The sequence below is a fragment of the Protopterus annectens genome, chromosome 14.part0 (genome assembly GCF_019279795.1).
Source record: "Protopterus annectens isolate FY-2018-M chromosome 14.part0, PAN1.0, whole genome shotgun sequence".
NCBI classification, from domain to species: domain Eukaryota; kingdom Metazoa; phylum Chordata; order Ceratodontiformes; family Protopteridae; genus Protopterus; species Protopterus annectens.
This window is the reverse complement of record NC_056748.1, coordinates 923,266,663-923,282,854: the sequence shown is the minus strand read 5'-3', so window position 1 is coordinate 923,282,854 and position 16,192 is coordinate 923,266,663. Positions and strand designations below refer to the sequence as shown.

At 37.4% G+C, this 16,192-nt stretch overlaps 1 protein-coding gene across 2 annotated transcripts in view; it reads left to right on the top strand.

The window, feature by feature from the left end:
- The window catches only part of ENTPD7 (ectonucleoside triphosphate diphosphohydrolase 7), a 1,330,884-nt gene that overhangs the window by 1,055,653 nt on the left and 259,039 nt on the right, over window positions 1-16,192 (top strand). For both annotated transcript variants that reach the window (XM_044056723.1, XM_044056722.1), the window contains one exon: window positions 10,517-10,602. In XM_044056723.1, the coding sequence (XP_043912658.1) occupies window positions 10,517-10,602 (86 nt within the window). The remainder of the gene's footprint in view (window positions 1-10,516; window positions 10,603-16,192) is intronic.

Below are 16,192 nucleotides of genomic sequence, written 5' to 3'. Positions count from 1 at the left end.
TAAAGAGCAATCCTTACCAGAGCAGCAAGCAAAGCTCATAGATGCTCCTGAAAAGCACAAAGAAGGTGGTTCCCCCAGGAGCAAGCACCAGAGAAGGTGGGAAGAAGTGTTAAAAAAAGTAGACAACAGGTCAAGGGATTTCACAGGTCCAGTCCTTCCGAGACAGGTCCAGAGCACAGAGGGTGAGAAAGTCCCTTTCCCTTCCAAGGGACCAGAGGCTGAGAGAAGCAGAAAAGCCCCCTTAGAGGCAGCAAGGCCAATCCAGAGGTGCCCATAGGGGACGCCAGGCAGCCCCCAACAGCCAGAGGTAGCCCACAGATCCAGCCATACCTTACCACTCCACAGGACAATCACAGTGACTTGGCTCTGAACCGCTCACCAGGGAACAACTGGGAGCACCCCTTAGCTGTGTTAGCCTTATTTTCACCAAATTGGCATTACATTACAGGAGAGACATGGATTTTGCAGACAATAGACAAAGGCTACAGGTTTCACTTCCATACTCTTCCAAGAAGGAAGAGGAAAACCAACACCTACAAACCAAAGGACAAAAGCAAAAGCACCAGACCACACTTACACTAGATGAGAGAGCTATAGAAAGGCACCGGCTATGGAACAAGGACAAACACATGCTGGCCAACTCCAAACTTCTGGTGACTCTGAGGCGAGTGACTCTGGATCTCAAGGAGAGTCTCCCCCATATTCATACCCATTCGGTAGAAGATAATAAGACCAAATTGCAGGATCAGAGCATTATCAATTTCAGCATTGCCTTTTTTTTGGCTTATCTACTACCCAGAGGTCTACCCGAAATGCCTGGCATCAGTAATTGCTCATTGCAGGCTTCAGGGAATTCAGGCTTAGGGAATTCAAACGACTGCCCGTTACAAGCGGGAGCTTAAAGACAAAATAACAAAGATTTGAAAAGGTTATTCACCTGCTGCAAGCCCTGCCTGGCAGCTACAGTCCATGCTTTACAACAAGGCTGATACCTCATGATAGGATCCAACCTCCTCTTGGGTGGCTGCAGACACCATAACAACAAGATGGCAGCATCACAGCAAAGAACAGAGGCAGCTAACACTTTATTTCATGGCATTAACAGCAGAACCAGCTTACAGCAAGGAAAATCCTGCAAGCCCTGGGTTACATGGCATCCTGCATAATATTAATTCCATGCCAGTCCCACTAGGGACATCCTGAAAGCTCCGAAAAATCAAGAGACAAGCGCAAATAATTCCACTAGAGAAAGTAGTCTGAAATTCACTAAAAATTCACAATGCACTGCAGAAATGCAGATATATCCTTTTATTCTTATATTAATTATTTTTTTGATATATGTTATGATATTTTATATTTTATTTTGTATTTGAAATGTATTAAAAGTTTTGGAACGGAATGTTTTTGTAATTAAAGGTATCATATTTTTTATGTTTTAAAATGATGGATGAACAATATGTTTTAAGAAAGAAAAACGATTGGTCAATTTTTTGATACAAACATGTTCATTGGCCAGTAGTATCTAGTGGCGATTGGACATATGATGGATGTAAATGGCTTGAATATTTTGTCATGTAAAGGTTTTTATTGGCTATTAGAAGAAGGTGTGTATAATGGAGGCAATTTCATTGGTTCATTTGTTTTTTAAAAATGCAGGTTAAGAAATTATTTTATCTGCTGAAGTTCCGTTGGGTACGGGACGAAATCCTGTATGTGCGAATAAAATGATATTTCTGCATTTCTGCAGTGCGTTGTGAATTTTTAGTGAATTTCAGACGACTTTCTCTGGTGGAATTATTTGTGCTTGCTTCTTGATTTTTCACATCCTGGAAGCTGCCACCTGGACTTCTGTCCATACCTTTACCAAGCATCACCACCTACCGCTATTTTCTAAGGCTAGGGTAGGGTTTGCCTCTGCAGTTCTGGAGAGCATGTTGACCCATTCCTAGCTCTCTTACTAATCCTACGACCCCTCTCCTCAGTTTTGGGAATCCTCCCACAGATGATGACTGCAATAGTGAAACACAAGAACATAGTACAGTTGTGTACACTTACCATAAATGTAGATGTTCGAGTGTATTCACTGTTGCAGTCCTGGTTTCTCACCCTCCTTCCCCCTTATATCTTCTTTCTTTAAGGAGACATAAGTTTCTAACTGTGGCTTTTAGCCACCAGGACTACCTTACCATATTTACTTGGGCCTCTGACTGGTTAGGGCAAGAAAAACTGATGTAATGGCATCAGCTACCTTTCTTTATAGCACTGACAACCAGATGTCAGGCAGCAAGTGACAGCAGCTGACGCAGAAAAACACTGACTCTGGTATTCAGGCCGCTCGAGGGCTACCACAACAGGGATAACCCACAGGTGATGACTGCAACAGTGAATATACTCTAACATCTACATTTATGGTAAGTGTACACAACTGTACTTTCATCCAGACGTTTTGAACCTCAAGCTGACAGTGTGGTTCCTCCAATTCCAGTAGTTGCCAGGCATCCTAATATTTTCTCCCCAGTACGCCACATCCTGTTGTCAGCTCATAAACCTTCCACTCGTAAACTGTACTCTAACAAATGGAAGAGATTTACCATTTGGGCTCATGAAAAACATATTAATCCCTTTTTGACTTCTATAGAGCATATTTTACACTTTTCACCTCTCTTTCCCATGCTGGAGCTTCCCCTTCTACCATTATATTACAATTAGCTGCAATTTCTAATTTCCACAATTGTTTGAAAAACATTCAATAGCCTCTCATAGACTTTTAAATCATTCCTAAGAGGCACACTTTTGTTGAAGCCTCCTTTCAAAGATCCAGTCCCCACTTAGGATCTAAACTTAGTGTTGCAGGCCATAATACATTCCCCCTTTGAGCCCCCTATGGAATGTGATCTGAAGTTTTTGTTTTGGAAGACCTTGTCGTCTGAATCCCCTCATCTGATTTTCCACAAGGATAGAATTTCTTTATGAACAAATCCCTTCTCTCTACCCAAGGTAGTCTGAGTCTGACATCAGTCAATCTATTAATATACCGGTTTTCTTTCCAAATTTTTCCAACAAAGGGGAATATTCCTTCCATTTACTTGATTTTCATAGACAATTACATTTCTATCTTAACAGAACAAAAGACATTTGAAAATCAAATCAACTATTTGTTTCCTTTTCCAGTGCAAAATTTGGTAAGCCAGTCAGCAAGATGACTCTGGCTAAATGGCTGAAAGACTGCATTTCGTTGATTTATGATAAAAATGAATTAACCTTGCCTAGGCCCGTGAAAGCATACTCTACAAGATCTTGTACCCACCTCGGCAGTTTTCCAGTCTAGAGCTCCGATAGATGATATTTGTGCATTTATTACTCATTACAAATTGAATTTGTTCTCTAAGGGAAGAGCATCCTTTGGTTCGATGGTGCTCAGGGATATCCTTCTATGAGTCCACCCAAGATTTTAGGTAGCTGGGGATTCTGTCCCATCTGTCAAGGATAAAATGAAGTTAGACAACAGGGTTCCTATTACATAATCGAAGACACAATCTTTCGAATGTGTCTTGATCAAACTTGAAAGCACGAAATAGCAAAATAGCGAAACAGCAGATAAGCAATTTCTTTCCCTGGGAAAGAAATCACTTGGCCGCCTCCGTTACTTTGCCGTTTTCATCACTGTAGTGCAATCTCGGAATGTAGAGGGCACAGCCCCCCACATCGGGGTTTGGGGGGGTGAAGCCCCCCACTTTATGTAATGCTTTGAAGTTTTTATTTTATTTTTTTGTGAAACAGCGATTTTTTTTCCCTGGGAAAAAAATCGCTGTTCCGAGTGTTTGGGATTGTAAGCTTTTGCTTACATGGGGTCGATAAATCAGCGTTCGCTTTAAGTGTTCACTGATTTAATATAGACTCAGACAACATCAGATAAAGAAGTTATGTATTGACCATAACATTCCATCTGTGTTGTCTGTCTTCATTGATCCTTGACCCCCCCCCCCCCCATGTCCCACATCCGTCAAAGATTTTTTGGTGGAGTCGATTATATAGCTTGAATTATTGTGATTTTTTTTCAAGCACAGTAGATCTGGCTTTCTTTTGGGCTTTCTTTCTATCTAGATATGTGTGTATGTAGATGGATCTAGGACATTTGATCGAATGATCAAACTTCCGAATCCATAACCACCGAACACACTTTAACGAAAGTGCTTTTATCGAAAAAGCTCTTTCGTTAAAGCATGCTACTAAAGAAAAAAAAAACACTACATTAATGTTTTAGCAGGGGGGAGGTTGTGCCCCCCCACACACCCCCTACTTTAATATTCTCCCTCCGAGACTGCACTACAGAGGGGAAAAGGGAATTTTCCCTATCTGCACTGTAGTACGGCCTCAGCAAAAGGCATACTTATGCGAAAGTGCTTCTTCGGTGAAAAGCACTTTCACGTAAGTATGCCCGGCCATTTGGGTTTTGGACTTTTGATCATTCGATCAAAAGTCCTAGACCAATGTAGATATATATATATATATATATATATATATATATATATATATATATATATATATAATATACATGTTGCGCTGTGTTCATGGATTCAGGTAAATGTTAATGTTTTAAGGGTTTTGGGTAGGGGCTGTAGTGTGTGTTAGTGTGTTTTGTTACCGTGGTGTGTGTGTGTGTGTGTGTGTGTGTGTGTGTGTGAGGTGGATGCAGCTTGTGTGGTGGTGTTTTCTGTGTTTGCGTATGTAGGGTGACCTTGGAGTTAATATATTTAAGTACGGGGGGTGCAGGGCGGCTTGCCCCCCTGCTTGTAGTTAGGATTGGGTTGTGTGTTAGTTTGTGGGGAGGAAGGTGTGTGTGTGTGTGTGTGTGTGTGTGTGTGTGTGTGTGTGTGTGTGTGTGTGTGTGTGTGTAGTATAGAAGTCGCAATTTTGAATTTCGCGTGTCTGAGTGTTCAGGTGTTTTGGTTTTCCCACTTTATGGGCTCAAGATTCTGAAATTCAATATTTCAGGATTTTGAGCAAATAAAGTGAATCTATATATATATATATATATATATATATATATATATATATATATATATATATAGTTTCAGTTTACAATCCTGAAATACTGAAATACACACAAACACGCATGCAACTTCCTCTCTACACTACATACCAACAAAACACATACAAACACTACAAAACAAACACACACGCAGACCCTACATATAAGCAGGGGGCAAGCCCCCCCCCTGCACCCCCCACATCCCCGCTACTTATATATAATAACTCCGAGGTCGCACTAAAATCACAAACACACAAAAACCACCAGTACACATTCTACACTCCCATTGCACAAACACACATCACATACGTACTGATATCACCATTCTCAACACTTACATACTCACAATCTTACTTACCCTAATCCACACCTCAAAACCCCAAACACATTCACACACACTACAATCCCTAGCTAAAACATCACTTACCTGAATCTCCAGCTACATCCACATACCACACCGCACATCACGAACACAGGGAATCCCACGATACATACGCACCTCCACAACCGTGGATTCAACATTTCAGCATTCGAGATTCTGCACTTTCATGTAAGTGCATTTTTGACACCAGTCTAGAGCTACTGAAATTCAATATTTCAGTAGTTCGAGATTTTATATATATATATATATATATATATATATATATATATATAAAATGTTTATATACTTTTCTGCAAACTCGATCTGAGGTAATTGTGAGGGATTGTGTGTAAAGGTGAAGCTCGAGAGTTTTTGGCTGGTGCGAGCTGTAGTAGCGGCAGAGTCTGTTCTGATAGCGGAACAGAACCCATCTGTCAAGGATACATGAATATAAGCAATACAGATGAAATGTTATGGTTAAGTACATATTAAGTACATAACAACTTAATGTGTAAAAAAGCCCTACATAGTATTTAGTAGGAGCAGGGTAGCCCCAGGACAAAGTCTCTGTTTTATGCCCAGTACAGTTTTGGAGCTGGTCTTGAACCAAGGCATTCAACAGTTTATTCTATCCCTAATCCGCAAAATAAGGAAGACACATAATGTGTAAGAAAGAAATCTCCTCAAATGGGCAGCCAGAAGAGATGCTTTCCTCAGATTCTGACTCAAATTGGGCAGGGGAAGAGAACTGGGATGTATAATCAAGTTCTTCTTCCAATTCTGAAAGAGGACCTTCCACAGAAGAAGATAAAGATCTTTTTCTCTTAAAATAAGAAGCAACTGGAAAACACGATTGAAGAGATGGAAGTGCTCTTTATCAAAACTATATTGTGTATCCTTTGAACTCTTTACACTGCATGGAGTGGAAGGTGGTAAAAGATGCTTTGTTTTTTTAAGTTTTTTTTTTTTTTTGAAGTAAAACAACCAAAAATCTGTGCACGTACAACTTCTGAAAAGCACTAGTAAAAAGCAGCAAAAAAAAAAAAAACCACACAAAAGGAGCTGTGTACTGTTTTATTTCACTACTTCTAAGCACTTTCTTCTCATATGGACTTCATCAGAGTAAAATAAAAATGTTGAAACAACCACTTTTAAAACCCATGGTTACCAATCAGATCTTAAATTCAATCAGTTAATTAATGAATAATAATTAAAAAGCTGTACTGTACAAAAGAAAAAAGTAAAACAATACAAAAATATCAATTCAGCTATTAATAATCTAAAAATACGATGAATAATACTTGTACAAGAATGTATATAAATCCAGTACTTAAACATAAATAACTTGAACGGTTTCTAACATTTTTTTACCTAACCACCAATTTTATCTAACCACCAATATATATAATCCCATCCGGCCACCAGAGAGAACCAAAAAATTAAAAAAAAAAAAAATGAAAAACTGCTATGCCTTACTCCAGTCATGCAAACTTTCCAGATTACTTTACTAATTGACTGCAGTTGTGTACACCTCTAATTTCAGCCACAGAAGTAACTATTCTTTCTTGTTTATAACTTGTAGTCTGTAAAGAGAAGTAACTTTCTGCAAGAGTTTGTAATAAGTCATGGCTGCAAGCCAGAAAAAAAAGTTAAATGCAAAGCTGATGTAAAAAACAGGCAATTTCATGCCTGCTGTCTTAAGTAAAAATGCCATTCACCTGCACCTATTGTTAACTCATAATGACTTACTATGTTTTGAGGTGGCCCGCAGATGCATTAAGAATTCGTGTAGTGGTTGTGCTCCACTGGTATAAAATATATACATATATCATATCTGATTATATATCTGTATATATATATATATATATATATATATATATATATATATATATATATATATATATATATTATAAAGATGGCAAAGTCCATATTACTAAAAACATTTTTTCATTTATTCACAAGGAACCGGAAATTATTAACAGCAGAAGTACTGAATATGCCCCTATTTTGAGGAATTCCAATGAATGTACCCATGGACATTTTACCTGGTACTAATCAAGTTAATGCTACCTTTAATTCAGATGATCACAGCATGAAACACACAATGGTAGTCCCATACAATGTTGGGGCTTACAAAATTCTGTCAATGTTGAAATGGAAGTGGAATTTCATTTTCTTCCAAGAGGTGAAACAGAAAATGGGGGGCACTCCTCTAGTTACATGCATTAGGAGTACACACCTTGAAAATATTCTTGAGAGTACTTCCAGTTGGTTAAAATATAAGGGAGTGTCCACTGTGAGCAAATGTGGCATGTGTAAATATTGTAAATATATCAGCCACGGACAATATGTCTGTGTGGAAGGTTTTGAGAGAACTATAGGTTGCCTTGACAGAGTTAACTGCAGTACCAGATGTGTAGTTTACCTAGAAATGAGCAAATCTTGTACAGCCTTCTATGTGGGCAAAACTGCGAAGGTTAGGAACAGGGTATATGAACATCTGTATACTGTTTGCAAGTGCACACCAAAAACAGCCTGAGTGAACATACACAAACATGTATTAATTGTAAGAAATATGCTTTTATTTGTGATAGACAGGGTAAAGTACAGTGATCAGGGAGGTGATACAGTTAACAAGCTTGAATTAAAAGAATTCAGTTGGCAGACTTTGTTAAAAGCATGTGAAGAACCAGTGTGAAAAGTTTTTAATATTATGGATTTTGCCATTTTTATAGTTATATATATATATTTTTTTTTGGTGGTTAGGTAAAAAATGTTAGAAACCATTCAAGTTATTTATGTTTAAGAATTGTATTTATATGCATTCTTGTACAAATGTTATTCATTATAATTTTATAATATTAATGGTTGAACTGAGATTTTTGTACTGTTTTACTTTTTATTTCTTTTGTCTTACAATTTTAAGGATTACTCATTTATTAACTAACTGCTGATTGGATTTGAGATCTGATTGGTAGCTTTGGGTTTTAAAATCTGGTTGTTTCAACAGGTTTGTTTTACTCTGATGAAGTCTGTGTGAGATGAAAGTGCTTAGGAGTAGTGAAATAAAATAGTAAACAACACCTATAAGGGTTTTTTTTTTCGCTGCTTTTTACTATTTCTCTGTGTACGGGATTTTGGTTATTTTGTTTGTATTTTGTTTTTTGTGGCTACCATTTTTTCTTGAAGTACCTAGCTTGATTGTTTTAGACATATTGACTATCTGGAACTCCATAAATGAACCCACTACTTCATCCCATTCTAAGACCTGAAGGATGCCATCCAACCCTTTAGATAAAAGAAAACTGTATTCTTTCTTCTCAGCTGCCCAGCATTTTATCTTGGAGGACTTGATTTTGACCACAGTGGATTTGTCGGTCTTTGTCCTGGAAAGAGAAGACAGAGGCAGGTAACTTTGGAATCCCCTTTGTTGGTCATTTTCTTCTTCTTTACTTGTAGGGGGATGTCCACCAAAGGAGAGCTTGTTGCCATAGAGGACCGAGTGAGGGCTTTCAGGTGTTTGTTCCCTAAATTATGTTAAGACTGTTAAGCTGACTGCAAATAGTCTTGGGGGTGAATGAAAGACAAATATTGCATGAATGAATATTGTAGGATTTTCCTAAACAAAAAAGACAGGGCATGTGGGAATCCTCGTATGAGATTTGTATTCCACACAGACATTTCCATTTTCTTCTGGACATAAGAAAAAAATTAGTCATGAAATTGAAAGGAAGGTCACCTGAGAGGTACTTATTTGCACAGAAACTGATGTTTGTGATTAAAAAAGGTTTAAAACTCAAAAGTTTTCCTATGCTTGCACTGTCAGAGTAACTAACAGAGTGTGAATCCCCTCCTAAACATAATTAGTGAAAGTGGATGCTTAAGAAGGACCTTATGGCCATGAGAACACTTCAGACAGTAACATCACTCTGCTAATTAGTAAAATAAAAATATAAATGGTACTTAACAGTAGCAATGTAAAGTTCTGTAAGACAGCTGCAATAATGTTCTGTAGAGTGACAAAAAGTGAATGAGCAGGATACAGATTGCACTGTTACTTGTAGCCAAGACTGTTCCCTCTTATGTGTACAGTTCATGCGCGATTCTGTATATGCCCAGAAGGATGTCCATCTACTTAAAAAATAGGCCAGGTACTGACATAAACCTCTGGTGAGTCATCCCATACGTTCCACAGCACCAAACCTTATCATGAATTCTGTCAGTTTACCCATGTTCAAGCAGCAGTTTGGACACAGTTACTGTAGGATGCCAATGATTCTACTGCCAGACTCAGGAGAGAGAAATAGAGTAGCGTGCACAGTGTAGGTTTCTGTGTGGAGAAACGTTACAGTTTGATACTTTTTGTATGATTCAAAACAACCCAGAGGTAGAGACTCATTACTAATGAAGTAAATGAAACAGAAATAATGTAAGTAATGCTTAGAGCTGCACACTCTAGATCATTTAAAATTGTTTGCTGAATTAGAAAATCACAGTGGAAACAAGTTTAAAAATCACTGTTGGTCTGATAGCTGTGTGCTTATTGTATTTACTTTTTTGAGCACGAAAAAAAATATTGTCCTTCTCACCCATGGGTGTAGACAGGCATACAGCATTAAATGGTGCAAATGCAATTTTTAAAAAATAATTCACTCATTCTGTAGAGTGCACTACTGTTTCATTTTGAAGTCCTGACATGTTCATTATGGTTTATGGCTTATGGCTGTATATTTTGTTAAATACCTTTTTTCCCCAGAATACCAGTTAGCTAAATTGATTTTTAGCTGCAGTCTGTCATTTCAGTCTGTGTGTGTTTGTTAGAAACATGAACTGTCTGGAGTTTGGGTACACTTGTGCATGAAGGGATTGTATTATGAAAGCTGGTGCATTATTCCAAAATTCCTGCCCCCCCCAATTTTTTTGCCATACCAGATACTGGTGGTAGTAAAAACTATAACCAAAAGCATATAGTGTTTTAGGAGAAAATAGCAGCACCTGAGAGAAAAGCTGAGATGTAGTGGTGAGGTCATGCAAACACTGCTTCTTTTCTCCCAATGTAGTGTAGACGACAGTGTTTTATTTTTCCATTTTAGCTGTCTTTCACACTGTTTTTCCTCCCTCAGGACTACTGCTCTACTTCTTGGTCTGCACTGAGTCAGCGCTTCAAAAATAACCTCTTCTCCTCCCACGCAGATGAGCATCGTTTGAAGTAAGTGCTTCATGCTGGTTGAAAAACATACAAGATGCATTGTAATAAACTGACTTGTTTTATATTGGTTGCCTTGCCTCTTTAAACTAGTTAACAGTTAACAGAACTTTAACAGAATGAAAAATGGCAGTAGAATAACCTCTTCATAAAAAGCACCAGAAACTGCATGGATAATGGCCCAGCTGTTTTTTTTTTTTTTTTTTTTTTGTGTGGAATCTGTGTAGAGTATGAGTCTGCTTGGCTGTTAACATCTGCAAACAGAGCCCTTTTTTGATGGGGGCGGGGCACAAGTAGTGTATTGGTAACTTAGCTCATTTAAATTTGTCACATTTTTAGTATCTTAGTTGTATGTTGAGAAATGCTTTTTTTGCTCTTCACTTTCCAGAGGAAGATTTAAAAGCACTTTACAGGCTGTTACAGCATATGCCATTAACTGTGGTGTTAGTGTCTACTTATACATCTGGAGTTTGGGTACACTTATGTATGAAGAGATTGTATTCTGAAAGCTGGTGCATTCTTCCAGAACTACTGTCCCCCCCTTTATGTTTTTGCTGTAGTGGAAACTATAACCAAAAATGTAGTGTGATTTAGGAGAAAGTAGCAGCAGATTTAGGAGAAAATAGTATAACAGTAAAGTTAAATGCGGACTCACGTTAAGTATGAGTTCAAAGACTTTGTCTTTGTATCCGTAAACATTCTACCTCACTGATTGTTTTTGGTGGTAAACCATCGGTAGGGGAAAGTAACTGCATTCCAGTGAAGTACCCGATTGACTCTTCCCCTCATTTCAGTTATTTCGCCAGCTACTATAGCATTATTTTAAGTCAAAGGCACTGCAATACTGCTTGTTGCAGTTAATTTTTGTGTATGTTAACAATCTAGCAACTTGTGTTACTGTTTTAAAAATTATCAGGATTTGTCTTCCCTCCTGTCTTGCTCCAGTTTTACAGTTTGTTTTCCTGGTGCTTACTCCACCATGGGCAAGCCCACACATTTAGCCCTTGTTATACTTCGGCTTCACTCCACTTCCCCACACTACCCCCTATTCCCACCCCCCACACATCATCAATACTTATACCTCACTTATTCCACCTCCTCTACTCATCCTCTTATTTTGTACCTAATTGTACTATCCACTAACAAACTGTGCTCATTATACCATCTCCACCCACTACTATTCTGAATTCCTTCTCAAATCCCTGCTCCCTACCAATCAAAACCGAACCTATTCTCCACACTGTTATCGCTGTTCATTACCGCACCTCACCATACTGCAACGTTTTTACAATATTAAGCATGCTGTTTTTCTCCTGTATCACCTTATTCATCATCCTTCTCTCATTCCTAACATCCCCACCAGTAGTAATAATGAGTAAGCACACCTCAGTCATTACTTCATGCTCACCTATCAACCGTCTTCCTACTAGCTACTCTAAAATCTCTTCAAGCTTATTTCTCTAACTCCATTTTACTGTTGTAATCCCAAAATACTAAAAAATGTCAGTCCCAATGTGAAGGTAATACTTCTACCCATCTCTCCCAAAAATGCCATAATATATTTTTAGTTAAACACACAACCCTCTTGGTTTTGGAAAGATACTGCCTTGATGACGCAAATGCTGACATATCTGTTGTTGTGCAAATGCTGATAAGTGCAGAAAAGCATATTTTTCAAGAAAATGCCTTTTGGATAAACACATGTCCTGTTGTCCATTCTTTAAAGAAAGTAGATTAGGTCTTGTCTGATGTATCCTGTTTTTTTTTTTTTTTTTTTATAACATTCTTGCCAAGTCTGCAAGAAGTCAGCTATCTTGATGTGTGTGTAATACACTCATAAGCAAGTTCCTTATTTTGTTAAGACACAGTCATTTAGTATGGATGCTAATCACATATTACTAAATTCTGTTTCTGCATTTAAGCAAGCTTTATCTTATTCCTTATTATGTTGCATATTTGTAGCAAAGTTACTTTCAACCTTAGTATATTGTTGAGCATAATCTTACACCCATACTCTCTCCAGTTATTCCAAATAATCTTTCATTGAAGTTCTGAAAACAGTTAACTGCTCCAGCCTAAAAAGGGCTCCCCTTAAATGATGCAGTTGAGTACTTCAATGCAGCATTTCTAAATATTCTTGACAGCTTAGCTCCATGGCATAAAAAAAGAATTAAAAACAGCCATACCCCATGTCTCACCAACCAGTGCAAACTCCTTATGAAAAACAGAGACAAAGCATGGATTATCTGGCAAAAGAATAAAAATGACAAAAATTGGCACTTCTGAAGACAGCCTTGAAACTAAGTCAAGAAACAAGTTAATAGAGAGAAAAGTCTCTATACTGAGCTACAAGATAACTGTATAAACAACCCTAAAAATTCTGGTCCTCCATATCCTTTCTCATCAACCCAGGTTAAAAAAAAAAGACATTACCCCTCTTCAAACAGCTACCTATTTATTTCAATACATGTTTCATAGAGTGCTTAGCCAACTTAACCTCAAACTCGCCTAACACACCCCCTTCCTCACAGCTAACTTTCCCTACCTTAGATCCTTGCACATTTCCTTCACAAAACTCACTCAACTGCAACCTCTCCAATACACACACAGACAACCTTCCCACTTTATCTTTCAACCAGGTTCTATAACTCTCATAAAAAAGCTTTTACATAAATTAAAACTTTGTTTTTCCTCTAATGACAATTTCCCTTGGAATACCTAAATATAGCTGCAGATGCAATAGCATGCCAATCAGCATTCTTACTAATAGAGCAGTAATAGAATCCTGTATCCCTAACTTATAGAAAGTTGCACATATTATTCCATTACATAAATGAGATAATTCCACTGACATTACAAACTTCCATCCCATAACCATCCTGTCTCCCCTCTCTAAAATCCTTGAAAGATATATACATCAACCATTTATCTGCTATGTCTTACAAAATAAGCTAATCACCAATACACATCTTGGATTTCGGTCAGACCACAGCACCTCCACTGCATTACTGTAATTTATAGAAACTGTCAATAAAGCTCTCAACACTAATAAACTTGTATCTGCAGTATTTCCCAATCTATCAAAAGACTTTGACATGGTCTGTCTCAACAGACTCCTCAATCAGCTTTCTACCCTGGGTCTATCATCTCCATCCATCCAGTGGTTCTCTAGCTACCACGCTGTAAAATGGCAAGGATCCATCTCTACATACCTTCTCACTTCCACAGGAGTCCCACAGGGATCCATCCTTGGCCCTCTACTATTTATTATTTTTATCAATGACCTACATTCATCTTCTTGTGAAGGCACCTTGATTCAGTATGCAGATTACTCTACCATCATTTGCTCTTCAAACACCTTGACTCGCCTCTAAGAAATCACTCAACAAGTTGTCATTTCCATTGATACCTGGCTTACAAGAGCACGACTTCTAGTCATCCCCAAAAAAACAAACTCCTCCTCTTTACTCTGAAAACTCACACCCCTAACAAAGCATCTTTCAAAATGTTTTCAGCAAATGTAATGGGAATTGAATTAGTCTACCATACCAAACTATTAGGAGTTGTATCTTAAAACTGACTTCCACATCCAAAGCAATATCAAGAAAACCCATCAAAAACTAGGCATGCTGTACAGAAACAAATATTTTCAGAGCACACTCACAAAAATACCCTAGCCATAAAATATCTTCTTCTTCCCTACTCTACAGAACACCAATTCTAACCAATTTCCAATCCTCCATAACAAAATTGAAAGCTACTACACCAAGATTGCAATATTTGCTACTAGTTCATCCTCCTTTACCCATCACTGTAAAGCTCTGCATACCCTTAGCTGTCTGGAACTCCTCCTCCACCTGTCCTACATTCAGTTTATAACAATACATAAAATCATATAAAAAACATTAATCTGTCCAGCTGTTACCCATTTAATCGACATATATTTCCTTAAAATAGCTCTTAGATCACAAGAAAACAACTTCTTACCATAAATAAACTGAATAAATGCCCTGGACAAAGCCTATGCATGTACTCAGTAGCAAAAAAAATGGAACTCCTTACCTCTGACCACTAGAACTGTTTCTAACCTACCCACCTTTAAACGCACCCTAAAAAAAAACTTTACAAAATCTTGGACATACTCCTGAACTTACTATACTTTACTCACCCCTTCAAACTAAATCACACTTCACAAACCCTCTTCAACCTCCTACTCCACTCCTTCATTTTGCTTTTCTCACTATCTTACTTTAACCATGTCATCTCTGCAGACTTTTCCTCTACCTCTTTCCTCCCTGCTCACCAAAACTAGATGAAGACACCCTACCCTGCACCACTGTGAAACATATGTTCTCTGTTTTTTTATTACATTTTATGTTATGTTTTGTAGTGTAACAAAATACTCTTTAATTAAATATATCTGTACATGATATTTTGTAGTGTAACATGGTACTTAGTGATTTAAAATATCTGTACTTGATTTTTGAATGATTTTGATTATGGAGCTTGTCTCCCTGGGCCACTGCTGAAAATGGGCACTTCCTGGCCCAGTCGGACTTTTCCGGGAAACAAATGTCAAATAAATCCAAGAAAAACTTCACAATAAAACAAATTAATAACCAACAAAATTAAACAAAAGGAAAAAACCCAGAAGACACTGAATATAAAACTTTTATTGAACAACATTAAGCCCTTTCGTCTGTAAGTAGTTTGGACTTCATCAAAACATATAACACAACAAAGCACTCAGTATATATACACACCAACAACTTAGTCAGATGACAATTGAATAATTAATTAATTAAGTACAACAGTGAAAAGGGTACTTTAATTATAAAAACCTCTTTGTAGACAACCCTTTAAAAACAAAATACTCTATAAAAAAACACCCAAAGAAAAGTGCATATGTATGTATAATTCCTAACAACATAATCTTGCAAATGCAATAAATACATGCACAACTATGAAAATGACGCCATTACTAAAACCTAGTTAAAATTCAAAAAAGTTTTTGTAAAATGTTATTTATGAAAACCATGTGATGCCGGTATGATATCAAGAAAAAGAATGACAAGAATCCTTTATGCAAACATTTTAAGGACAATCTTACACATAGTTTCAAGTTTATAGTGATTGACCAGGTATATCTTAGACAGCGAGGGGGGCTATGTGATGATTATTTGGAATTTCTAGAGTTAAAATGGCAGTTAAGGACTAATGCCACCCAAGTCCCTGGCCTGAACTAAAATGTTTCCATAAGTAGTATATTAAAATTAAAGGCATCTTATTTTTTTGTCCTGAAGTTTTCAGGTTAGGTTTACATAAATGGTTAACCTCATTAGAATGTTAAGGGTCAGGGCTGTGAGAGGGTGTTTTCTTTTGTAGGCATCACATGGTTTTCATAAATAACATTTTACAAAAACTTTTTTGACATTTAACTAGGTTTTAGTAATGGAATCATTTTCACAGTTGTGCATGCACGTTTTTATTGAATTTGAATTATTATGGTGTTAGACTATAAACAACACCCAAAGAAAAGTGCATGTGTATGTCTCTAATTTTTGTTTTGTTTTTAAAGGATCATCTACAAAGA